Below are 27,527 nucleotides of genomic sequence, written 5' to 3' on the forward strand. Positions count from 1 at the left end.
AACGTAAACATAAGAAGTTATCAAAAATCGAAAAGAAAGTTTCAAAACTTTCCAATTATCTTTAATCAAGTTCTACCTCATAGATATAGCTTCAAGAATACGAAATAGTCACAGAAATGCTACGTAATGTGAGGTTGCTAAATGCAGTTCAAACCGGGACGAAATGGCATCGCCGTTGTTTGAGTTCTTCGGTGACGAATTCGACGATTCAGAAACGGATCTGTATCGTCGGAGCTGGACCAGCTGGTTTCTATGCGGCCCAGTATATTCTTAAGCATCTAGAAAATTCTCATATTGACATCGTAGAAAAGCTTCCGGTTCCGTTTGGTCTGGTTCGGTGAGTTGGGCTTAGACACAAATGAGTTTTTTTTTTCTTTTCATTCTGTTATCTCTGGTTGTTATCAGTTTAATTGAAGAAATTCATGATAATCTTTTTCTTTTAGATTCGGAGTAGCTCCAGATCATCCCGAGGTAAAAAATGTTATCAATACGTTCACTAAGACCGCCGAGAATCCTAGAATTAGATTTCTAGGAAATTTGAGCCTGGGGAAGGATTTCTCTATCAATGACCTGAGAGAAAGGTATCATGCAGTTCTTTTGGTAATTATAGTTTTTTTTTAAATCAATGTAGGGGGAAGTTGTCTACTACCGGACACTTAAGGTTTTTAAGCAATATCTTCAAAAATATATTTTTGTTAATATTGGTTCCTCTACTGATTTCAAGAGTATCAATATTATGATCACTTAACTATATTAGAAAAAAATTAATTTACAACATATTCACGTGGTAAGAGAAATCATTTCTTGTTAGTTTTCACTCATTTCCAAAAGTGTTGTCTATGGCCGGACACTACGAATTACTTCACCAAAGTTGTCACCAATGGCACAAAAACATAGCAAAATGACTGAAATCACTTGCACAGGTCTTGTGAGTATGTGTTTTCCAGTACTGAACGTTCTATGAAGCTAGTCATAAAAGTTTTTATGACTAACCAAAAATCGAACATTTGTTTCGAAAAAACTAGAGAAAATTGTCTATGACCGGACAGCAAAATTTAAAGTTTCTCAGAGGACCAAAATAGTTTCGTTATTGAATCCTTATCTTCTGCTAACCATTTAAGGGTGCAAAAGAGATGAAAAAATGAAAGTTTCGAGTTGAAATCATCTATAATTTTGAATATTTTCTTGTCCGGTCATAGACAACAATTTGGTGTCCGGTCATAGAAAAATCGCATTATTTTTAATTTTCCTAATAATTCGTTTGAACTTCCGTTTCGTTATCTTATATCTACTGTAGTCGAAAGATAACCAATCAACGATGTCGTTATTGTGCAGTTCAAATTTTACAAGCCGAAAAAACTGACCACAATACAAAAGCAAAGTTTATGCGATCCTCTCCGTACAACTAGGCAAAAGCTTAAGATGCCTATCATTAGTTTACCTTTTCCGATTGGATTACCATATTTCTAACACCATATCAGGCTACTATTTACTTTATTTGCATGGTGTTAAAACATTATTAGGATATTGTGTTCTCGAAAAATCTATGTTGTCCGGCCATAGGCGATGTCCGGCCATAGACGACTTCCCCCTATATAATTCTAAGCATATTTTTCTTTACTTAGACTTACGGTGCAGATCAGGATAAAACCTTCGACATTCCCAACGAGTCGCTTAAGAATGTGCTCTCGGCTCGCGAATTTGTGGCCTGGTACAATGGGCTGCCCGGGTTCGAAAATTTGAATCCAGACTTGAGTGGCACCACGCTAACGCTTCTCGGACAGGGTAACGTTGCCGTGGACATCGCTCGGATTGTCCTTGCCGGAGTCGATGATCTGAAGGTATGTTGTTCTTTTTCTTAAATAAGTATAAGTTAAGGAGGAAAATTAACAGAGCAATAACTTATTTACCAGAAAACTGATATCACTGAATACGCTTTAGAAGCATTGTCGCGAAGCAATGTAAAGAAAGTTCTGCTGGTGGGACGACGAGGTCCACTCCAAGCTGCCTTCACTATTAAAGAACTTAGGGAAATGTTGAAACTTACGACGTGTTCAACTTGCTGGCGCAGTGAAGATTTTCAAAGTAAGTTTTAAAAAACTGCTTAACTTATCTAATTTACTTTACGCTGCATTCATAATTTTTAACAATATAGCAGTTATAAATTCATAACAAACTTCTTTGAAAAATTTTAAATTTAGAAAGCGCAGGATTTTTCAAAAAAGTGTGAGTAAGTAAAAGCAGTTTTAAAATATCCGTTTTTAATCACAGGTGTTCATGGAACACTGTCTGATCTACCTCGCCCGAGAAAACGCATCACCGAACTGATGTTGAAGAGCCTTTCGGAACAGCAACCCCAGAGTACGGGTCGTGCTGATGGTATCTTCAGTCCCATCTTTTTTCGCTCCCCGGTACAATTTCTGGGCACCGGGCACGTACAGGCAGTGGAGTATGAGATTAACAAGCTGGTTGATAATCGTGCCGTATCCACCGGTGAGAAAGAGGTCCTCGAGACTGATTTGGTTTGCCGTAGCATCGGTTATCGGTCTTCAAGTTTGGACAGTACTCTAAATTTTGATGAAGCCAAAGGATGCATTGCAAATGTTGGAGGTACCTTATAGAAAGTCTAAAAATTTCTAGTTTTTACACTGACTTTTCCATCCATTTCACAGGTCGTGTTTTGAAAAAGCAGCTCACAGGTAGCGATCAAACGATTGACGATATCGAAGACAAGTACGAAAAAGGGTTGTACACCTCCGGTTGGTTAGCAACCGGTCCAACTGGAGTCATTCTGACCACCATGAGTAACTCGTTCGGGGTGGCCGACCTTATCTGCAAGGATTTTCATAATAACATCATTCGCGTCAAGGAAACAAAACCGGGCTTGGATTTGACCGGAAAACGTGTGGTCAGTTGGTCCGGATGGAATGCGATAGATGCAGAAGAGTGTAGCCGGGGAGCGAAGCGAGACAAACCTAGAGAGAAAATTATAAACGTAGAAGAGATGTTGAAAATCGCTGATGGGAAATAAAATTTTCCACCTGTTAAATGTACTAGCTGGCGCTAGGTTTGTATTAAAGATTTCAAAAGTTTATTATTACGTATCTTAGGTATTTATTATTTTTATGTTTATGGACGGGGGTTTATTAAAATTGTAATGATATTAAAATAATTTTTATTATTTCCGAAACTTCAAATGCTTATCGAAAACATTGAATATGAATGTTAAAACAAAAATTTACCAAACTCAATCTTTGTAGCATTTCATAAGGCATCGTTTTGCATCGCGGCTATCATTTCCAAACGTCTTTCCGAATCTATAAATAGATAAAAATGAATGAATAAAGTCTTGATTACTAAACATGTCTTCCACATATACGTAGTAGTACTACAAAATTATTGAAAATCCATTTATTTTAAAATATCACCGCAAGCTTCTTATAATCAAAAATATTCATTAAATAATTTCTGAATGCATGTTTAAAACTAACATTCATCAAGCTCGCATTAAAGCCCGGCTTAGAACTAGTAACCTAGATATACATGCATTGAGAAATAGGTACCTGTATCAACAATTTACCTGAACATCGCGCCCGGAATGTGTCCCTCGTAGGTCGGTACCAGCCCGGTGTTCTTGAGGTAGATCTCGTTTGCTGCGGAAGGTGGCTGGCAAAGGCCTTCTCCGGCCGGAGCAATCGGAACCCATTCGGTCGCTCGACGGTGCTGATAATTATTGGTAAAGTCACAGAGAGATTTCTTCGACAGCTGCATGTTGGGCTCCCCGAACCTTGGCCACTGGAATGGTTTGTTTCCGGTGTAGCCTATCGGTAGAATAAAAAGCGAAAAAAACGGTTTCTCATTAGTTTTTTGACAAAAAAAATATATAGGAAGATTGATCAACCCACGGGTACCGTACGACATTCTTTTACAGCTGATAGCAAAATTCCAAAGCACTCACTATCCGATAAAGATTGCGATAGATACCTCGTTCCCTATCGATCAAACAACTACCAAAACTATCCAACAAATCGAAGGAAGTGCACTTTCAGTGTCAGTGTCCTTGATAATCTATACCGGGAGTGGAGCAATTTCTGACAAAGCCGGTAAAAGAAATTATAGTGATAATGAATTGTTAAAACCGAGGAGTCTTCAGAACAAAGGTGTACTTTTGATTTGTTTATTGTTATTTATTATATCATAACTAGGAACTTTAGTTTTAGGAACCGTAAATATTTCAGCATATTTTAGCCTTGATATAGAACAAAAAATAGTACAAAACAACTGTCAAGGGTTGATCTGTTTGACAAGAACGCCTTGTGAAGTGCCTTGTCTTTCTCAATATCGATAAATAAAAAAATGTGGGTCATTCGTACGAAGGGCAGCCCGATAAAATACCGTTGATTAGTTAGTGCCAGCCTTTACCTAATTTGGTGTACTTTTCGGGATTTCCGTTGTCCATGTACAGGGGCGAATCGTGCGGGGAGTACGGGAGGTTTGGAAGTGGTGGGAGGTTTTCGACCGGTATTTCTTTGCACACACCGGACGCATCCGGACGGGTTGCCTCTAACGGGTAGCGGTAGTCGTTTTTGTTGAACTGGAAACAAGGAGAAGAGAATTAATTAGTGGTGATTTGATTGTTTTCATCAAAATAGACGACATTCGATTATTTTTGAAGTCTCCAGAATACAGAAGAAATACCTACTACACTAAAATACTGCTTCAGAAAAAAAACGAAATTTAGATTTTTCAGTTTCCTTAAGGAATGAAGAAATTTTGCATTCCATAAAAAATTGGACAGTGGCTCCAGAGAGTGAATAAATGATTTCTGTATATAAAGGGTGATACTGTCAAAATTTGGTCAAGAGAAAACGCGTGTAAATCGGTGAAATCGTTTATTTTAAAAATCAAATTAAATTTCTTTTTCAAGTTTAATTAGTATAAAATTCAGGAGAAATATACAGTTGGGCTTCCGCTTTTCCAAATCCGAATTGCCGGGCCTTACGCTTAACCCCTGCCATCAGATTTTGTACAGCCACCTTGTCCACCTTCTTCGCCGCAGAAAGCCAGTTTGCCTTGAACTGCTGCTCGTCTTTAGCAGTTTTTTTTGGTCTTCTTTAGGTTCCGCTTGACAATAGCCCAGTATTTCTCAATTGGGCGGAGCTCTGGCGTATTGGGAGGGTTCTTGTCCTTGGGAACCACCTGCATGTTGTTGGCGACGAACCACTTCATGGCCTTTTTACCGTAACGGCAAGATGCCAAATCCGGCCAAAACAGTACGGAACAACCGTGTTTCTTCAGGAAAGGCAGCAGACGTTTATTCAAACACTCTATCACGTAAATTTTTTGGTTGACAGTCCCGGAAGCTATGAAAATGCTGCTTTTCAAGCCACAGGTACAGATGGCTTGCCAAACCAGATATTTCTTCGCGAACTTTGACAGTTTCATATGCTTGAAAATATCTGCTACCTTTCCCCTTCCTTTTGCCGTATAAAACTCCTGTCTCGGAAGCTGCTTGTAGTCGGCTTTGACGTAGGTTTCGTCGTCCATTACCACGCAGTCAAACTTCGTCAGCATCGTCGTGTTCATCCTCCGGGATCGCGCATTGGCCGTCGTATTTTGTTTATCATCGCGATTTGGAGTCACTACCTTCTTGTAAGTCGATAGTCCGGCTCGTTTTTTGGCTCGATGCACGGTTGTAGACGATACACCCAGCTTATTTGCGGCATCTCGGAGAGAGAGGTTAAGGTTTCGCTTGAAACTTTCGGCAACTCTCTTTGTCGTCTCAGCGGCTTCCGGTTTTCGATTTCCCCCCGATCCAGACTTCCTGGCTGTCGACAAACGTTCCGCAAACACTTTAGTTACATTTGAAACGGTTGATTTGGCAACTTTTAGCGATTTTGCCAGCTTTGCGTGCGAGTAGCTCGGATTTTCGCGATGCGCGAGCAAAATTTTGATACGCTGCTCTTCTTTCTTCGACCAAGGTGTCGTGACTGATCGATGCCTTTTTCGGACACGTTTACTTCCACTCCGATTTTCACTCCTTTTCTGTAAACTTCACTAACTGAAGGCCGCGTTTCTTTAACTCAAACACTTTAACTATCCGTTCTTTCTAAGCTCGCTTTATTAACTGAAACCTCTCTCCTCATACATGGACCTTTGCTGTTCGAATTTCACGCTGTTTTCTCACTCTCTCCTACAAGTGTTATACCCTGAGTATTTTTAATCCTCTCTTCTAGCCTCTCTTCTTCACAATCGTATCGATGTTCTCGAAATCGATCAAACCAACCGTACAGGGTCGTTCATACGAATTTGAATATTGCTAACTTAATAATCTAAATGATCTGATTTCAATTAAACTAATATTTAGCTATCTATATACAATATTCTCTACATTCGCCTTCACCTGTACTCTTACTTGTCAACTTGAATAATTTTATGGCGAGTTATACTATACGCTGACGTTTAAATATTAAAAGAGCAAAACATAGTTTTTAAATTTGTTTACTTCATCTTCCAAAATTCAAACAAGTTTTTTTTTCACAACCTATTACCTCCTATAATTTTAGAACTTTTTTCAACCTAAAATCTTTGAAGGGATCGCAGTGTTGCGAATGAAAATATATTCAAACTTATAATCATTCGGAATCCTCTTATTTTCTACTATCATTTTGTGAAAATACCTCATCATCTGTGCATGAAAAAGCATTTTCACCGATTTTTATTCTTTTCTCCACTGTTCACTATTTTTAAAAGTGTATAAGCGATTTATCTCTTGTATCTTATCTATTATTTTTCATTTCTTTTTTTAAATTTTCACTTATTTCATCGTTTTTTTTGGCATTCTACTCTTTACTTCTAATTCATTACTCTTTACTCTTTGTTTTTTTAACTTTTCCTTTTTAATTTTCCACTTGTTTTTTCTACTCTTTTCTCTTCTCCATTTACAATTTATTTTCTACTTTTGACTCTTTGCTTTTTTTTTCTCTCTATGCTTTACTCTTGATTCTGAGTTTTCTATTCTTTACATCTTACCGTCCATTATTTTTTTACTCTACATTTTTTTGCTCTCCAATGCTTATTAATAACTTTCTACTTTTAATCTCCATTTCGTATTTATATTTTTTCTTGCATTACTCTTTAGTCATGCTGTTAACATTTTAATCATCATTCTTTATCCTTTAATGGTTACTTTTTGTTCTAAACTCTTGTTCATTTAATTCAAAATTCTTTATACTAACTCTTCGCTCCTCATGCTTTACTCTTTATTCATAACTCATTATATTTTATACTTTCACTCTTCACATTTTGATATTACTCATCTACTTCTCACACTTAACTGTTTACTCTTTAATCATTACTTTTAACACTTTACGTTCTACCATTGAATTTATGCTCTTTACTTTTCACTCTTATCTCCTGACTTTTTACCTTTGTATATTCTTTTCTCTTCTCTATTTATAATTTATTTTCTACTTTTGACTCTTTGCTTTTTTTTGCTCTATGCTTTACTCTTTACTCTAGTTTTTTATTTTTTTTTACTTCTTGCGTTCAATTTTTTTTACTCTATACTTTTTGCTCTCCAATTCTTATTAATAACTTTCTACTTTTTAATCTCCATTTCGTATTTATATTTTTCTTGCATTACTCTTTAGTCATGCTGTTAACATTTTAATACTTTCACTCCTCACATTTTGATATTAACTCATCTACTTCTCACACTTTACTGTTTACTCTTCAATCATTACTTTTAACACTTTACGTTCTACTATTGGATTTATGCTCTTTACTTTTCAATCTTATCTTCTGACTTTTTACCTTTGTATATTCTTTGCTCTTTACAATTGACTCTGTACTCTCCACTGTTTACTCTTTACTATTCATTCTCAACTCTTAATCATTCCCTTTTCCCTCTCTACTCTTATCTTTTTGGTGTTCAATTATCACTATTTCTTAACTTTTTATCTTAACTATTTACTTTTTCACTCTGTACTGTATTATTTACAATTTAACATTTGTTCTATATTCTTTACTCTTCCACTTTGAATTTTTAATTTCTGCTATTTTATTCTCTTTACTTTTAAGTCTTACTTTTCTTTTTTATTACATTTATTATTATTTTTCTTTTTTTTTTTTAACTTTCAGCGCTTAAATTCATTCTTTAATTTTAATCATTTCTTTATACTTTCAACTATTAAGTAATTACTTTTGTTAATCTCTTTTTACGTTGCATTATTTAGTGTTGATTCTTCGCCCTTTACTCTCTATTTCTCACTCTTTATTTGTTGCTTTTTTTTTACTCTTCATCCTTAACTCTTTACTTGTTATTCTTCACGCACTTTTCTTTACTCCCAATTCTTTTCTTGTTTTTTTTATTCTTCACACTTCAGTATCTACTCTCCCCACTTCGCTTTTTGATCTTCACGTTTTTAATTACATTGTTTTTTTTTTGTTCACTCTTACTCTTGAAAAGTTTTTTTTCTATACCCTCCTTATTTTATTTTCGTTGTTACATATACGTCTTATGTAATATATCATCTTGGATGAACTGAAAGGATCTATCCATTACCTTTTTTTTAATAATAGGATTGCTCCGCCTAAACTTTCTAAATTACTTATTCTTCACAAACATTTGAATACTTAACAGCACTCTTCAATCTTCACTTAATGCTCTTTAATTTTTAATTTAACACTTCACTCCCTACAATTTTACCATTTATTGTTCATACCTTCCTCGGTTTTCTTCGCTCTTCATTCTGTGTTTTTATTACCTTTTATTATTTAACGTTGCTTTTTTTTTGTTTTACTAGATAATCCTTAGTTTTTTTTTTACACATATACTTAACACATTTTTTTAACTTGTTTGCCTACAAAGACTCTCTATCATTTACCTTTTTTTTTCTTAACACTTTTCTCTAACTTTATTTACTATCCTCCATTCTTTACCCTTCACTATATGCTATACTTTTCATTATTTACTCTTTACTCATCACCCTCAACTTTTTACTATATACTCTTTAATTTTTCTCTTTACTGTTTATTCTTTGTTTTTTTTATGTTATGTTTATGTTTGTGTTTTATGTATGTTACTCTTCGTTCGTAAGCCTTTATTTTCCCCCTTCACTCTTGAATCTTCATTTTTCACTCTATACTCTCTGCTTATTTCTCTTGAATTGATCTTTGGCTCTTAATTCTCAACTTTCGATTCAGATTTGTTGAATGTTTAATTACTTCCACGTCATGAAACTTTTGGCACTTGAGTTTGAACGTGATTTCAACTTATGAACATAAATTGTTAAGTCTTAAACTCTTAAATTAAAATGAATTGTTTTTCTCATTTTTTTTTGCCTCTAAGCCTTAACTTTTGTCTAACAATTGATTGTAAAATTTTGAATCTTGACTTTTTTTTGTCATACCCAAGGTTTTCCGCTCTATTTTGATTTTAAACTTATGATTCTTAATCATTCAGTATTAAGTATATTAAGATTCCAGGATTTTTTATTCTTGAATTCTGTTTCAATCCTTTTGAATCTTCACTTTTGACTTAATTTCTGCTCTTTACCTATTATTCATTCTTTACGTTATACTAAGTATTCTTAACTTTTCATTATTTATCTCATTGTTTTGCATAACCGTAGCATTCACTTTTTTTCTACCCCCTTATTCTTTCCCCTTTATTCTTTACTTATATCATTTAGTTTTTTTAATTTGATATTTACGTTTTACTCTTTACATTCTACAATTTAATCTGTACTTTTCACTTTTCACCCTTTTCTCTTCATTCTCTCTCTACTCCAGTTCATATTTTTTTATTCTCCACTCTTTATTCTTTACTCTTCTTATTTTACTTTTTACTATTTACACTTTATTCTTCTATTTTTCACTCTTGTTCGTTAGTCTTTATCTTCCCCCTTCACTCTTCAGTCTTCATCTGTACTCTCTACTTATTTCTCTTGAATTGTTGCTTAGCTTTTTTTTCAATCTCCGCCTCGAATTCGATGTTTAATTCTACCCTTCTACTCAATGATACTTAAAATTTGACTCTTGAACCAGGATTTTTTTTTTGACTCTGTCCTTTTAATTTTGTTTTTGGACTCTTGGTTTTTGATTTTCGACATTTGATTATAAACTCTTGAGTGTTTATTTTTGATTATTGGCTTTTCGTTTCTTTTGTTGGCCTCCGTGCATGGTTCCGAATTACTAAATTTTGGATCTGAAAACTCATTATCTCATTTTTCTTTAACTTTACCAGTTTGGGTCTGTTACTCAGAATTAGGATTACTTCCTTTTTGAACTTAACCTGTTGGGACTGTTGTTCACCCAAAAACAGGACTTCATTTGTTTTTTTGAACTCAACCTGTTGGGACCGTTATTAACCCAAGCATAACTTCATTTTTTTAACTTAACCTGCAGGGACTGTTATTCACCCAAAGCATTACTTAATTTGTTTTAAACTCAACCTATTGGGACTGTTATTCACCCAAAGCAGAACTTCATTTCTTTTCAAACTTAACCTGTTGGGACTGTTATTCACCCAAAGCAGGACTTCGTTTTTTAAAATTTTACCTGTTGGGACTGTTATTCACCCAAAAACAGAACTTCATTTTTTTTAACTCAACCTGTTGGGACTGTTATTCACCCAAAGCAGGACTTCATTTTTTTTCAAACTTAACTTGTTGGGACTGTTATTCCCCCAAAAACAAGACTTCATTTTTTGATTTCAACTTAACCTGTCTGGGACTGTTATTCACCCAAAGCATAACTTAATTTTTTTTTAAACTCAACCTGTTGGGACTGTAATTCACCCAAAGCAGAAGTTTATTCCTTTTCGAACTTAATCTGTTGGGACTGTTATTCACCCAAAAACAGAACTTTATTTTTTTTAACTTAACCTTCCTGGGACTGTTATTCACCCAACAAGACTTCATTTTTTTAACTCAACCTGTTGGGACTGTTATTAACCCAAAAACAGGACTTTTCTTCATCGTCTTTTTGGTTCTTCTGGGTTTTTGAAACACTGTTGGTCTCTACGCTTCAATCCTCACCGTTGACTAACAATTATAGCTTTTTGATTCATAAATCTTCTCTGTAGCCTACTAACTTTTGACTTATAACGCTTTGCTATTCTCTTCTTACTATTAATCTTTTTCTCTTCCCTCTTTACTTCTAAAAATTTACTTTTTTATACTCTGTATTCTTCATTCTTTACTTTTAACTTTCTGTTCTATATCCTTTACTCTTCTCTTTTTACTTTTTGCTCTCTGCTTTTTATTCTTCACCTTTCACTCTTTACTTTTCTTTTTTTTTTTATTACATCTATTATTGCTTCTTCACTTTTTACGCTTCATATTATCATTTATTCATTACTTTCTTATTTCAACTCTTTAGTATCTTCTCTTCACCCTTCTACTCTTTGTTAATTATTGTTTACTTTGCACTATTTAATGTTGATTCTTCACCCTTTACTTTTTACTCCTCACTCTTCATTTTTTACTTGTTATTCTTTACTCATACTCTTTAATCCTCACTATTTTAGCCATTTGATTCATAATTCTTCACTGTAGCTTATTCACTTTTGACTCTTAACTCTTGATTCTTGCCATTCAAACAATTTACTCTTTATTTCAGATCCTAACCAAAACACTTTATTCTTGATTGTTTACTATCGACTTCATAATATTCATACTCAATTAGTGTTACCTATTAGGGACTGCCATTAACCCTAATTTTTCCACACGCCAACATTGTATTCTTTTTACACTCAATTCAAAATTGCCTAATAAAGACTAGATTTGATATCTTCCTCACACCAAAGTGACTTTTATTTATGTTTCTTTTTATTAACATATTTTAGCAATCATTAAAGCTTAGTTCTTTTAGAAATGGGACAGTTACGAATGCGTGTATCTCAAAAACCTTCCGTTTGATCTAAACACTTCCTATGAAGGAAATGAAGGTAATCTTATGATAATTCATGAAAAAATTTGAAAAAAATATTTATTGTTTTTTCTTAAAAATAAATTCTACTTTATTCATGGTACCTCCCATCGGCTAGCGCACACTTTTTTCAGTCATGATATTGATCAGTTTTTCAAACTCATACTTCGTCTAATCTGTATTTTAGGTGGCAACATCCTCCTCCTTCAATTTCTGCTACTTTTCGGACCAATACTTCTCTTTTAAAAGAAACTGTGGGCAATTTAGTGGAAACAGCTGTTTCGACATTAACAAATTTGATTATTTTTGAGCCAATCTTTGAGCGTTTTAAATGGAATTTTTGCTGGCAAAAACTTGCAATAACGAAGTAAAAGCATCATAAGATTGAACTTAAAGTATTATCGGTTAGTATAGCTAGTAGGTTGCGAAGGGTTTATAAAAGATTACTCTTTTTAGGCGTTTAAAAACAGTAAAAACCATAGTTATCGTTTTGAAAATTGTTGATTTTTTCCCACTAAAGCAGAATCTTGTCAAATCATTATATTTTATACAAAATAACCAGCAAAAACATAATTTAATATAATCGGGACCTTGCCATGAGCAGACATGGTATAGGATTCAAACGCTGGAATTTGTTTAACATAGGGTATTTCATAAGATTTTTCGTTCATCAGAAATCATCTGTCCCATAGCCTTGGAATCGGCTATACAGCTTACGAGCTGTGGAATTAGCAAAAAAAAAGTTGTTTGAGGTTAGGTTTGAATGACTCATTACCAGGCAACACTTTCAGCTTATCGGAGACAAAAAAAATTCAAATTTCAGCGGTCTACCCTTAGTTTTTCGCTTATTGAAAATTAAAAATGCTGGCATGAGACTTGACTACCCTGATGACCCTTAGCCGAAGTTGCCGATCATATGCTTCACTTCAATGCTTGATTTGAACTTTGTGGACATTTTTGACAGTATTTGCATACTTTTCCACCACTCACACACAGTAACTTTTCGAATATTCAACGGTTTTGTCAGCTATCAATATGATAATGATGGATTTTGAATGAAATTGTGCAAAATTATTTTTTCCATTTTCTCTTGCGTCGTAAGCATCTCCAAAACGCGTGAATTTTTAAATTTGAAAAAAATAGGTCGGGTAGTACTTTTTACAGGCAACAAAATGCTGTCAAAATTTTGAATGTCCGATTAGTAGTAAACGAGCTATAAGCAAGAGAAAGTGTCCCATTTCTAAAAGAACTAAGCTTTAGTTGTACCTATTAGGGACTTTTATCAACTCTTAAGGAACCAATGCAACAGTTGATTTCCCAAATCAAAATTCCAAAGTCCTTGAGGACTTTTCCATCACAACGATTGTTTTAATTTTCAATGGTTCATGATTATGAACTGTAAATCATGAGCGGTGCTTCTTTTTATAAAGCAACTTTGACTTACTATTAGCTTTAGCTTACTAAGTAGCTTTTTTTTTTTGTGCGAAAATTTAGTTTAAGATATTCCTTCTTAGTTAGTTCTCCTGTAAATTAAAATTGTCTTTTGTTTTTTTTTAAACAATCCACATTTTCATTTTTTTTTACACTTTATTACTCACTCTCAAAATTTCGTTTAAAAACTCAATTATCAGAAAACAAAGAATATTAACGCTCTTTGTTATTATTTTTCATACCCAAGTATGAAAAAATTCCGACATTCACAACGAAACAACACAAACCATTCATAATATATTTATTTATCTCGTTCATTAATATTCAACCATAATTTTGTACTCAGTAAAAAGAAAGTTGCTCCAAATGATTCTCATTCGACGTCATATTCAATGGAAATCATTATAATTTATTTTCCTGTGGCCGCCATTTTGAAGATAAATTATCGACGCCAAGTAAACCAAGTTTCCTTTCAAATGAAACCTACCTTTTTGGGCTCTCGCTCGTCTACCAACCACGCCATTGTCGTGACTGATCGATGCCTTTTTCGGACACGTTTACTTCCACTCCGATTTTCACTCCTTTTCTGTAAACTTCACTAACTGAAGGCCGCGTTTCTTTAACTCAAACACTTTAACTATCCGTTCTTTCTAAGCTCGCTTTATTAACTGAAACCTCTCTCCTCATACATGGACCTTTGCTGTTCGAATTTCACGCTGTTTTCTCACTCTCTCCTACAAGTGTTATACCCTGAGTATTTTTAATCCTCTCTTCTAGCCTCTCTTCTTCACAATCGTATCGATGTTCTCGAAATCGATCAAACCAACCGTACAGGGTCGTTCATACGAATTTGAATATTGCTAACTTAATAATCTAAATGATCTGATTTCAATTAAACTAATATTTAGCTATCTATATACAATATTCTCTACACAAGGTTGGTATATATAGGAGGTGTAACGATATGAGAAACTCCCGATTCAGCCATTTTGATTTGGCTACTATGGAGTTCGTGGAGTTTGTTTACTAACAAAGCCCTCAGCACGAACAAATTTTCCGATGTTTACAAACAAGCTCACTGAACCTCACCGCGCTCTCCTCGCCTACTTACGGCGCGTTCGTAAATTGATTTCTTTAGGTGATGTATTAGTCGATCGATTTGTTTGGTAGATGTCAAATCACTTTCCAAATGCTTTTGCATATGTTTGTTTGTAATTTACGAACGCCAGCATCGATAAAAAAATCACTTCGATAGAAAAAATCAATTTACGAACACGCCGTTACTGACCAATTCAGAGAACCTTGTGATCTAGTAGCCTTGCCTTGGACGGCATTTTGACAACTGAAGAGTGAATTCCAAAATCAAAATAGGAGCAACATTCTACACACACACACACACACACACACCTTCAAAATGAGGGATGTTCAGGTTTTTTAAATGCAAAATTGAAAGAAATACGTCAAGTTGATATTGACCAAATTTTGACCGTATCACCCTTTAACACGTTCGTCGCCACGCTCATTTTGGTAGTTTTGCTAGCCGGGCCCAAAGAAATTTTCAGAGAGAGAAAGCAAAGAGGGAGAACTCCCATGTTTGAAACGTGTGGCGAAGCTGAGCGGTAAACTCAAGTAAGAGAGCGTCACCTGCTTTTTGATGTGACGGGGCCCCCCAGGAAATACACCCGTCTGCCGAATATGGGTGACGTGGCGACAAACGTGTTAAAACATATGTGTCTCAAGTTTTGCATTGATACTCAATTGCTAGAATGCAAATACGACCGTGGCTCCAGAGAGTCAATGGCCCCTATTCTGTGCCGCTCATGTGATGACGATAGTCGAGTCACCTTACCGTCGCGGGACTCCAGTAACCTTATTGCGACAGTCAGTGATCCGAAGTGACGTTGCTCACCTAAAGCGACTCCGACTCCGAGTGACTCGGCTATCGTCACATTACGCGCGGCTCAGAATAAGAGCCAATATGTATACTTCAAACTTAAAAATGATCAAACTATCTGCAAACAATACGATAGGGTATTAAAATCCTTCACTAATTGAATCGGTGACAATTTGGACTTTTAAGTTCAAGCGTAATCTTGTAACAACCATAACTCTTCAAGGAAGTGTTGGCCCACTTTGGTGTCATCATAAATTGAGTCATACAATGGTATTTTATGCCAAATATTCGGTGATGCAGACGGTACTTTTAGACACTATTTAAAACTTATTTACAATGTTTCATGTTGAAGGTTATTAATTTTTTTAAGTATTTTATTTGGAAAGCTGATAAAATTTCAATACATTTTGATTTGATAATTTCTTTGAAAAATAACAGAGTTATGTAGCTTTGAAATATGGTTTTTTTTATTTACAAAAAAAAAACAAACCATGGATTACTCGAAAAATAAAAATGTTAGAAATCTGAAAAGTGTTTTTAAGTCGTAAAAATGACCCAAATTTTAAATTTTGGGGGAAAAATCAAAAGACCCTCGGCGCAAACCCGTCAGATAATAAAAAAAAATCCCCGTATCAGAAAGATAGAAAAATATGAAGATCTCAGATCTTCGATCTGAGTAACTTGCGATAACTGTTTAGCTAAATAAATCTAGAAAAGTTCAAAAAAAGGTTCTAGAGAACGCTGTTCCAAAATTACCTTCATCCGTTCCCCCAAGCTGTACTCTGAAATTGTGGACACCGGCTGGGCCGTCCGATGCCGGAGCCTCTTGGTTTGGGCCCTCGCACGCTGACATTCCCGTTCAAATTCGCTCAAGCCCTCGCTGGTGGTCACGGCATAACGGCGCCCGAATTTACCCTGCACCCGGGGTATGAATCCCTCGTAACCCGGCATCAGTGGCTTTTGGTAGATGGTATCTCGCGCGTCCTCGCCTTCCGGCCGGGGCACGATGGTTCCGGTGGCATCAATTTCTTTCATGGTGGGGCGTGTTACCTGGAGAAATAAATGGAAAGAGTGTACAACGGTGAGAAAGGGGTTTGGGGGTTTACTCCATTTCGAAATGATGATGTTTCCAAATGTTGCTGAGCATACGTACCTGATATTCATCGTTGGATCGATTCGAGAGAATCAGGTTTTCCGAGTGAGCTATCGTGGGGTCAATTAGAAGCTTGTGCGATAGGTTAGAATAGGTGTTTCCAATGCGGTACATCAGCTGCGGGCAGTAACCGGTATATCTGAAATAGAAAGCATGGTTATATTTAGTTCAGGAGGCAAACTGTAGAGCAATTTCGTGTTTTGATTGAAACAACACCGTAGATATTCTTGCCACGCAAATTACAAGGCATTTCGGTAAACCACAAATTACCTTTGCGGGCGTTCACATGTGAACTTTTATTGCATTAGAACACATCCATGCAGAACAACTTTTTTCCCACGAACATGACTGCATGTCATTGCTCGTTCGATTCCAAGGGGTGAAGAAAGTTTTGTACAAATAGCGTGACGGTTATTTGGCGGCATATCATCGTCCTTGCAGCTCTTCGAGGAACGAGACACAAGTGCCATACTTGCGCTCCAATGTTGTTGGAACATTTGCTGCATATAGACATACATATCTTCATGTACGCCAGCCGAACAAAGTCATGTGAAACCGAAGTCGGGGCTATCAACCGGCAAAACATGAATAAATCAGGGAACGCCGCCCATTGTTTTAGAAAACACCGGGCGTCGTGGCGAATCTTTCACTCGGCACATTTCACGGTCGCGGCTTTTCAAGCGCAAATCGACAACCACTCAATGCTGTTCGATTTTCTGTCGATTCGGGCGAAGTACTACAAACGTGACCTTGCGTCAGGACTTCAAACAAAAGAGTGATGTTGTTTCACGCTATTTCGAAACGGGTTTACTTTTGATTGATAGGATATGTAATTTCTAATGTTGAAAAGAAATTCTAACTGTAGTGGCTCTAGAGGGTAATTCGACATTCAACTAAATGGGATTTAACCGATCATCGTGAACCTCTTAAGGGTTGAAAAAGGCCTTTAATGTGACTCAAAAATGTTCTATAAAGAATGAATGCTAAATTTTACCGATTTTCTTACGATAAAAAGAAATTTTGAAAATGGCTCCAGAGAGTATGTTGATATTAGATTTAGGCTTAGTGAGGTTATATCCTCTACAGATTATTCATAGGTTAACAGCTATCTAAAGTTTAATCTTAACCCTCTATTGCCCAACGCCGCCTTTAGGGGGGTTACATTGGGGCTCCTGAGAGTGTGTGTTGACCATTAAAGAAAGTTTGTCAATAACGCAAATGTAAAGACAACATTTGGAATCTGCAAACATATTCTTTAATTCATTTCAAGAAAAGAAAAAATAGGTAACCCGAGCAAACTTTTTTGACAAAAATAAACTAATCTTGCTAGCATACATTGAAAGAAAAAAATTGTATTATTCTGCCCGAATAAAGGTGATACAATGCCTAATTTTGAGTCTCAATTTTGTTTGTTCGTTTGTTTTATTTATTTCTAAAGAGACTTTAAATTTATAATTCATTCGCCTCTTGAGTCTCAATTTTGATATATGGATACCATAATCTTATCAAGTGTAGATTTCACATTTTCCCACCATTTTTAAATGAATATTGAGAACACAGCAATGCCATTTTTTTGGTGTCGAATGAGATCAAAATTAGGATTCGTTGTGCTCTCAAAATTCAAATACTATCAGTGAAACCAAAATAATTTAATATGCAATTCCTTATCTCCGTAGTGAAAATATCATTAATTCCTTATCTATGAAAATTTAAAATGGATTTATGGTGCCTAAAAGGTGAAATTATTGCGACACCGAAAATGTTATGCCAATTTTCTTATAAAGTTTAGAATCAAACCAAAGTTTTAGGGTAGTTTTATACATATATTTACTTCAAAAATCAAAAGAAAAGTTAATCGATGGTGCCTTGAGTGAAAATTGAACGCATTTTTGCTTGATGCCCTCCATCAAAGTCTTTACAGTGTCATCTGGTACCAGTTTCTCAGTTTTTTCCCAATTTTAAACACATCCTTCTCGTCTTTGACTGTCTTCTTGGTCTTCCAAAGTTCCCGCTTCATTATTGCCCAGTACTGCTCCACCGGGTGCTGCTTCGGAGAGTTTGGCGGGTTCATGTTCTTTGGAACAAAATGGACAGAATTTGCCTCATATCACTCCAGGACACTTTTAGAATAGTGGCATGATGTCAAATCCCAAAATAGCGGAGCGTCGTCGAGGCACTTAGATTTGTGAATCTCACCATATACTGTGCCCTTAGTCACAAAAGGCTCACTCCTCAGTCCGCAAGAGCAGATGGTCTGCCAAACGAGATATTTGACATTTTCTTCTTCTTAAATTTGTCATCCACATCAAATTTGCTCTTGCCGGTGAAAAATTCTAACTCCGAAATATGCTTAAAATCGGCTTTTATATACCTACGTTTCGTCGTCCATCACACAGCATCCATATTTTGTCAGCATCTTCTCGAAGAGCTTCCATGCCCGAATTTTAGCCGTCGATTGTTGCCGCTCATCGCGGTTTGGGAAGTTCTGTACCTTGTATGTCTGTAGTCCAGCTCTCTTCTTGCATTCTGGACGTAGCTCTGCGACATGCCTTTTTAGCCAAATCACGGTTTGAGACGTTGGGATTCGCTTTAATCATCCGCTTCACCTTTCCCTCCGTCTTTTTGTTCACCGGTCCCGGTTTTCTTCCAGCTCCTTTGCCGTGGTTCAACGTCAACTGGTCCTGGAACCGCTTCAGACGGTTGAATGGCGAATGTTCAATATTTTTAACAACTACCGAGTGCCGGTGCGACAGGTCATGAAATTCCAGGTGTTTGGGATGAATTTGTTATCTCGAGTCTCGACTCGCGTTGGTTCACCTCAATTTTCGTTGAATCGAAAAACACGACTTCGAGTTTGACAGCATGTAAACAATACACATCAATGAGAAAGTTGCAAAATTTGGTTGATTTTTACCCAATGGTAAAAAAGTTATGCCCTGTTGAATGTGTCACAATAAATTCGTTTTCGCCCTCTAGTTTAGCTATCGATGTTATATGCCGAATTTTTCCAAAAAGTTCCATCAGAGTCTGCTCGGAAAAGGTTTTTTTTTAATGAAATGTTATACTGGTTTACTGATGATTGATGAGCAAAAAGAAACAACCAAACACGCCCGATAAATGCGTTGACTTCGAAGTTCAACTTCAAGTAATAAAGCTCAAAAATATTCGAATATTCAAATGAAAATTCACATCTGGCTCCTGAGAGATTTTTGTATTACAAAAGTTCATAGTACATACGGCAAAAGGGTGAATTATTTATTCGCAGGTATAAAGAAATTTCGTGATTCAGGCTGTTATTCCGTGCAAACAAAACATTGTTAAACTGTCTGGTGCCGCTTGAGGTTTATCTTGTTATTTGACGATATAGTTTAAAACGAATACATTTGCCGACCATTTTACGTTTACGTTTAATTCCCGGAAAAAGCCCATTTTATGCACTGACATTTGACAACATTTGGAAGTTGCAACAATGAAATTTCTTTTACCAAAAAGTAATTTGTGAAATTGTTTTTCTTTTTTTCCATTTGATGTAGAAAACTCAAGCGTTATAATTTTTGCAGCTGTGCGTGGAAGAGTTAAAATTGAATTGAACATTGGCTCCAGAGAGTGTAGTTAACTAAAGAAAGTTTCATTCATTTAAAAAAATAGGCAGTCAAATACAGTAGTTTTTCGATTTTATCAATACTCGCCAAATTCACGCTCAATTTTAAAGGGTGATACGGTCAAAATGTGGTCAAAAGAAAACGCGTGTAAATCCATGAAATCGTTTATTTAAAAAATCAAATTAAATTTCTTTTTCAAGTTTAATTAGTATTAAATTCAGGAAAAATATTCGGTTAGGCTTCCGCTTTTCCAAATCCGAATTGCCGGGCCTTACGCTTAACCCCTGCCATCAGATTTTGTACAGCCACCATGCTATGAAAATGCTACTTTTTCAAGCCACAGGTACAGATGGCTTGCCAAACCAGATATTTCTTCGCGAACTTTGACAGTTTCATGTGCTTGAAAATATCTGTTACCTTTCCTCTTCCTTTTGCCGTATAAAACCCCTGTCCCGGAAACTGCTTGTAGTCGGTTTTGACGTAGGTTTCGTCGTCCATTACCACGTAGTCAAACTTCGTCATCATCGTCGTGTACAGCCTCCGGGATCGCGCTTTGGCCGTCGTATTTTGTTTATCATCGCGATTTGGAGTCACTACCTTCTTATAAGTCGATAGTCCGGATCGTTTTTTGGCTCGATGCACGGTTGTAGATGATACACCCAGCTTATTTGCGGCATCTCGGAGAGAGAGGTTAGGTTTTCGCTTGAAACTACCGGCAACTCTCTTTGTCGTCTCAGCGGCTTCCGGTTTTCGATTTCCCCCCGACCCAGACTTCCTGGCTGTCAACAAACGATCCCCAAACACTTTAATTACATTTGTAACGGTTGATTTGGCAACTTTAAGCGGTTTTGCCAGCTTTGCGTGCGAGTAGCTCAGATTTTTGCGATGCGCGAGCAAAATTTTGATACGCTGCTCTTCTTCCTTGGACGGCATTTTGACAACTGAAAAGTCAATTCCAAAATCAAAATAGGAGAAGTATTCTGCACACACACCTTCAAAATGAGGGGTGTTCAGGTTTTTTAAATGCAAAATTGAAAGAAATACGTCAAGTTGATATTTACCAAATTTTGACCGTATCACCCTTTATCACGGTTATTGTTTCGATTTCATCACGCTTTTGAAGAAATCATCCAGAAACCATTTCCAAGACATTAATTCTCGTTCAAAAGCGTAGAGCGTCTTTGTTCATGATATTTTTTATGGTTTACGTTATGATATATAGGTATTCAATAATATGAAAATGCCATTGAACTGCTTATTTTATCTGTATAGTGTTCAAAATCGTCATTTGGATTCGAAAAATACTTGTAATAATCAACATAAGTATTTTTACGTCACGCTAATGCAGGTGTTGTTATTTGTGCTTGGTTAGCCGCTCTAAAAAAGTAAACTTTTTTGGTTATGCGAATTGTATAAAGATGTGAGTGAATGTAAGCGTTTTTGAAAATAGATAAGTACCTCTGATTTCTTTGTTGAATTTGTTTATTTGAAAGGGTGGCGTGCGCAATACTGATTGGACAGCCTTTAGTATTGTCTGAATAGATAAATTTGAAAGATCAAAATGAAACTCTGCTAGCTTTGCTTTAGAAGATGTAAAAAGGACTAAAATTTCTGTTTTTATACATATGAAAAACAAAAGATTATCTGCCCATAAAGCAAACTTTGAGAAACACACTTTAAAAGTCACAGTTGAGCAAATTTAAAAAAAAAAATCGAAATGGTAAACTTTTCAGTTAATCAAAAGTGTGAAGATTAAAATATTGAAATTAGCAGAAGAAAACTTTTTGATGCACTTTTCTTTGAACTCTTTTTCAAAATCGAAATAAGAGATAACGACTGTTAAATTTCCATAAAAAACTAAATAAATTACTTGATTTGGATGTAGAATATCAAATGGATATTCTACATGGTTTTATTTCAAGAAAAAAATCTTTTAATTGCTTTAGAGAAGAATTAATTGAACTGAAATAGATCCTTTGTGTTTAGTAATCTTTGATAATAACATTTTATGATCAAAATTTATTGATACAAAACGTTTCCACTACTGAAAACATTTTTAAATTATTGATTAAACACAATAAAAATAAAGTTTTCAACTTTAATTTTTAGTTTCGTCAAATTCACGGTTTCGCCATATTCACGGTGAAATTTTTTTTGACCGCGATAAAATCGAAAAACTACTGTACATATTGTAATTTCTTGCAAAAAAAAACTTGAATCTGGAATCTTGACTGTAATTGTGAACACAAAAAAATGCATCTAACCAATTACTTTCACTTATAAACTTACCATAGTAAAATCTCTGGAGCCACGCCAGTTTGGTATGAAAAATTAGCGCACTCGTAGATGCCCAGTTACTCATACTCAGGGTTCAACACGCAGGAGTGCGTCGAATGAGAAAGAGCAAATAAAACGCAGCTCTTTCGTTCTCGGTTCACGGCTCACGGGCACATTTGATTGCTCGAAATTCTCTCGAGAAATTTGCGACCAAAACGCAGATTGAAAATTTTTGAGCAGAGCAAATTCGCGCGCGCCTATTCGAGAGCGCGAGCGGTTCGGAAACTGCGTTTGCGTTTTTCTGCCGCGTGCGTGTAGGAACACCGAGCATCTACCAAGAGGCGGCTCACCGGACGGCGCGCGCGGCTCTCTTTAGCACACGGAGTGTTCGCCGTGTTTTCGTTATTAAGAGCCGACGGAATAATCTGTGCGAATAATTAAATCAATAGATATGGTAAAATAGATAGAAGCAAGCAATAGCCTTGGGAGGAGGGTTATAACAATCCATGTTAGAAGTTTTAAAATACATACTAGTAATAGTAACTAGCACTAGTAACTATGAAAAATTTACCATGCAATAGTAAAATTTCGCAAAATTCGCCAAATTAAACAGCCTAACATAAGGATTGTTAAAATGCATGTTAAAAATATTCTAGCCACTAGTAATAGTTACCAGCACTAGTAACTATGAAAAATTTACCATGAAATAGTAAAATTTTGCGAAAAACGCCAAATGAAAGAGCTTTTACACAAGGATTGTTAAAATGAATGTTAAAAATATTCTAGCTACAAGAAATAGTTACCAGCACTAGTAACTATGAAAAATTTACCATGAAATGGTAAAATTTCGCGAAAAACGCCAAATCAAAGAACCTTACACAAGGATTGTTAAAATGAATGTTGAAAATATTCTAGCCACTAGTAATAGTTACCAGCACTAGTTACTATGAAAAATTTACCATGAAATAGTAAAATTTCGCGAAAAACGCCTAATCAGAGAGCTTTGCACAAGGATTGTTAAAATGAATGTTGAAAATATTCTAGCCACTAGTAATAGTTACCAGCACTAGTAACTATGAAAAATTTACCATGAAATAGTGAAATTTCGCGAAAAACGCCAAATCAAAGAACCTTACACAAGGATTGTTAAAATGAATGTTGAAAATATTCTAGCCACAAGAAATAGTTACCAGCACTAGTAACTATGAAAAATTCACCATGCAATTGTAAAATTTCGCGTTTTTTGCAAAATTTTACTTTTGTTATTTTTCATAGATACTACTGCTGATAACTATAACTAGTTGCTCGGATATTCCAACATTCATTTCGACATTCTACGCGTAATGCTCTTTGATTTGGCATTTTTCGCGAAATTTTACTCGTTCATGGACAATTTTTCATTATTACTAGTGCTGGTAACTATTACTAGTGGCTAGAATATTTTTAACATTCATTTTAACAATCCTTGTGCAAAGCTCTCTTATTTGGCGTTTTTCGCAAAATTTTACTATTTCATGGTAAATTTGTCATAGTTACTAGTGCTGGTAACTATTTCTTGTGGCTAGAATATTTTAACATGCATTTTAACAATCCTTATGTTAAGCTCTTTGATTTGGCGATTTTTGCGAAATTTCACTATTGCATGGTAAATTTTTCATAGTTACTAGTGCTGGTAACTATTTCTTGTGGCTAGAATATTTTTAACATTCACTTTAACAATCCTTGCGTAAAGCTCTTTGATTTGGCGTTTTTCGCGAAATTTTACTATTTCATGGTAAATTTACATAGTTACTAGTGCTGGTAACTATTTCTTGTGGCTAGAATATTTTAACATGCATTTTAACAATCCTTATGTTAAGCTCTTTGATTTGGCGATTTTTGCGAAATTTCACTATTGCATGGTAAATTTTTCATAGTTACTAGTGCTGGTAACTATTACTAGTGGCTAGAACATTTTTAACATTCATTTCATCAATCCTTGTGTAAAGTTCTTTGATTTGGCGTTTTTCGCGAAATTTTACTATTTCATGGTAAATTTTTCATAGTTACTAGTGCTGGTAACTATTACTAGTGGCTAGAACATTTTTAACATGCTACATTAATTCTTATAACCCTCCGCCAAATCCCATTGCGCGCTTACATATATTTTAACTATCCTGTTGATAAAATCATACACACAGATTTCTCAATCGGCACTGCAAACAGAAACACGAACGAAACACAAGGCCCTCACTCGAGCCCGTGCGCGCCGCCCGGTGACGAAAAGAGGGCCGCCTCGGACCATTCGAAGAGCCGCCGCGCGCTGCATTGTGAGCCGCTGCGTGCTGTTCTTTGAGCCAAAAGAGAGGCCTCACCCGCCGCTCGATTAGGACGCGCGAGAGCTAGCCGTGCCTGTTTGACTTGGCCGCTCGCGCGGATTTCGGATAGTGCATCTCGTCGACGAGAACGAGGGGAAAAGATTGAGCGCGCGTGTTTTTGTTTCGAGCGAGAGCGCGTCAACGGCCAGACCGCAAACGAAGAAGTGTTTCGCTCGAGAGGAATGGTTTGCGTGTGCCACGCGCGTCTAAAAGAGTGCGTTTTGTTGAACCCTGCTCATACTATATATTGCTTATTTTAATAATTTCTATCATTACTGATAATTCAGTTCGTCTGCTATAAAATTAAAAAATATGAATTTATTTGTCGAAAATTGATTTGCGCTGGTAACAAGAAGTTCCTTTGAGAACTGAGATTAATATGATGAACTGACTGTTTCTAAGGAGTATATTCGAAAAAAATGCAACACTTCGTTTTTTGAATAATTTTTGAATGCATGGATAAAATTGATGAAATTTTCAGTGAAGCTGCCTAGTAATGTAATGTGTACGTGTACAAAATTTGGTGATAATTTGTCTAGTAATTTTTGAGAAATTCATCATCGAAATTTTTTTTTTAGGCGGGATCAAGATAAATCCATGAAAGTCCCAGTTTTGGACCCAAAAACAGCTGGAAATCAGCTACTTGACTCGAGTTCACATGGTAAATTGTTTAAAAAGTCCTAGAGGATCCAATATTGAGAATGTGAGAGGTTTTTTCAAGCTCAATCTGAAGATATGAATAGAAGTAGTGATAAAAAAGTCAAATTTTTCAGACTGGTTCGTCTAGCTGACTTATAAATAAACCTGACTTTATTTCTACACGGAATAAAAGCTGCTCACCGATAAAATAAACAAAAAAAGGGTGGTCAAATCGGCCGCAAAATATTTGGACTGCTTGTAGGGAGATATTTTGAAAAAAAAAAATTTATAATGGACCGCAAAACGAACTTTCTAGCGGTCACCTGGCAAGTCTTATACCATAAAGTTTTCTTCGACAAGTCTCGCCTGTATTTCTTAGAGATAAACAAGGAGAAAAAATTGAAAAATTTAATGTCTAGTAGCTAAGGAGGCCAACGGTCTGTGGAAACTGCAAATTACTCAGTCTTTCATAAATAAAGATTGACACGATGAAGGGCTAGAAATGCAAATAACCCTGCTTCCAAATGCGCCCGTTTTCTCTGAAAAGCACTTTAATAGGTCCCACAAAGTTTATAATCTGTTAAAGTTGGATCTGGAATCGTACCATTATGCAAAAACGTGGGGTGCCCGAGAAATTGGAGAACGGTTGCCATGGACCGAGTGAATTTTAGGAATTATGTTCGTCAAGTTATGTCATGAGACGGAATACTATGTAAATAAAAATAAAATATGCAAAAACGGTGGTTAAGTGGAAAAAGTCAAATATGTTGTTTTTGTGCTGGAGGAGGAAAATCGGCTAAATTTGTTATAACTTCGACCAAATTCAAAATTTTGAGTTATTTTGAAGGTCAAGCTTCAGAGAACACAAAACGTAATCAAAAATAGCCTTGAATAAAAAAAGGTGCTTCAAAGTATGCATTATAGATGGCGCACGTGTTGCTCAAAAATTAAAGACGAAAAATTTCTTCATTGAACGCGAACTCAAAAACCACATGACAAAACATCACAAAATTTTGCACAAGTAAACATTACATTAACAGGTCCCTTCGCTGAAAATTTCATCAATTTTCATCCATGAATTCAAAAGTTATTCACAAAACAATGTGTTGCATTTTTTTTTTAAACACACTCCTTAAAAAGGTGATTGGGTTCTCTGATTTTTAAGATATATACACCCGGCGTACTTTATCTCGAAAACTTGATATCAAACATAATTAACATAAGATTTCAATTCCAAGTGTCAAACCAGTTGAACCTAATCCTGTAGCCCTGTGAAAGTTACATGTGTTCATCGAACCATTTGTTATTTTTTCCTTTTTTTTCATTTTCGCTTTGTATAGAAGAAAAGTATAGCATTTGTATCATATCTTCATTTTTAATTGATTATTATGAATTGATTTGTTCGGAACTATATTTTTTACAAAATCTACAATAATAGAAAAAAAAATCATCTTGATATTTGATTTCAGTTCACAGAAAGGTAGTTGATCCGTTTATATCACACAAACTTAATGAAGTTCAATTAAAAATCTATACAACTCGCAGTCCCGCAAAGCAATTTTTGTTTTGAAACAAAAATGCATATTCTACTTACCCGGGGATGTAATGTGGCTGAGGGGTCATAACGTGCCCCACGTTAAGCGCGGGCAATGCCATTTTCGAATCTTAAAACGATGCAGTACGGTCACACTTATATCACTTAATGGAATAACGAATTAAGTTTAAAACTGAATTTTGATACGGAAATTTTCTGATTTGGAATGCAAAATTTTGGGCTCCAGAGAGTGTAGAAGCGAAAGGTTTCCGACACGTCAGCGCCGCTGCCAAACGAATAGCCAACTACGATGATCGGGGCTTGGTTCTTTATTGCGAGAGCACCTTCGCCTTGGCTTGGAACAATTTGTCGAACAACAACAAGCAGCACCGATTCAACACGTTTTCTGGGGCCTACAATCAAACGGCATCGTTAAACAATTGCTTTATGCGCTCCTTGAAACAACAACCGAATCAAGCTTTGGCTGGCAGTCAGTCCGGCCTAGGCCCGAGATTCACCAACAATCACTCTGTGTCTCACGGGAAGTTCACGGGCTAGCTGATATCGTTGAGGTACCCACTATCCGTGTGCAAAAACAAGTGATTCACGGTGTGGGTGTAAACATGGGGCGGTTCCTATTTTTATGCTGCATACCTTCCGGCTGGCTGATGCTTGCGGAAGGTGCTGGCTGAGTCCGGATAGTGAC

At 35.9% G+C, this 27,527-nt stretch overlaps 2 protein-coding genes across 3 annotated transcripts; one reads left to right on the top strand and one right to left on the bottom strand.

The window, feature by feature from the left end:
• Position 1: 1 nt before the first annotated feature.
• Positions 2-3,311, top strand: LOC129756541 (NADPH:adrenodoxin oxidoreductase, mitochondrial). Its single transcript, XM_055753450.1, has 6 exons — positions 2-337; positions 444-600; positions 1,626-1,841; positions 1,914-2,085; positions 2,272-2,610; positions 2,673-3,311. The coding sequence occupies exons 1-6, from the start codon at positions 117-119 to the stop codon at positions 3,029-3,031; spliced, it is 1,464 nt and encodes a 487-aa protein (XP_055609425.1). The 5' UTR covers positions 2-116; the 3' UTR covers positions 3,032-3,311.
• LOC129756542 (UPF0605 protein CG18335-like) lies at positions 3,159-27,280 on the bottom strand. Of its 2 annotated transcripts, none has more exons than XM_055753451.1 (6): positions 26,882-27,280; positions 16,413-16,551; positions 16,016-16,309; positions 4,423-4,594; positions 3,581-3,821; positions 3,159-3,317 (listed from the first exon to the last, which is right to left on the bottom strand). In XM_055753451.1, the coding sequence occupies exons 1-6, from the start codon at positions 26,941-26,943 to the stop codon at positions 3,248-3,250; spliced, it is 978 nt and encodes a 325-aa protein (XP_055609426.1). In that variant the 5' UTR covers positions 26,944-27,280; the 3' UTR covers positions 3,159-3,247. The 2 variants fall into 2 exon arrangements, with proteins under 2 accessions (XP_055609426.1, XP_055609427.1); XM_055753452.1 differs by lacking the exon at positions 26,882-27,280 and adding an exon at positions 16,683-17,098.
• Between the last annotated feature and the right edge of the window lie 247 nt (positions 27,281-27,527).

Source organism: Uranotaenia lowii, chromosome 3 (genome assembly GCF_029784155.1).
Source record: "Uranotaenia lowii strain MFRU-FL chromosome 3, ASM2978415v1, whole genome shotgun sequence".
In the NCBI taxonomy this organism is placed as follows: Eukaryota; Metazoa; Arthropoda; class Insecta; order Diptera; family Culicidae; genus Uranotaenia; species Uranotaenia lowii.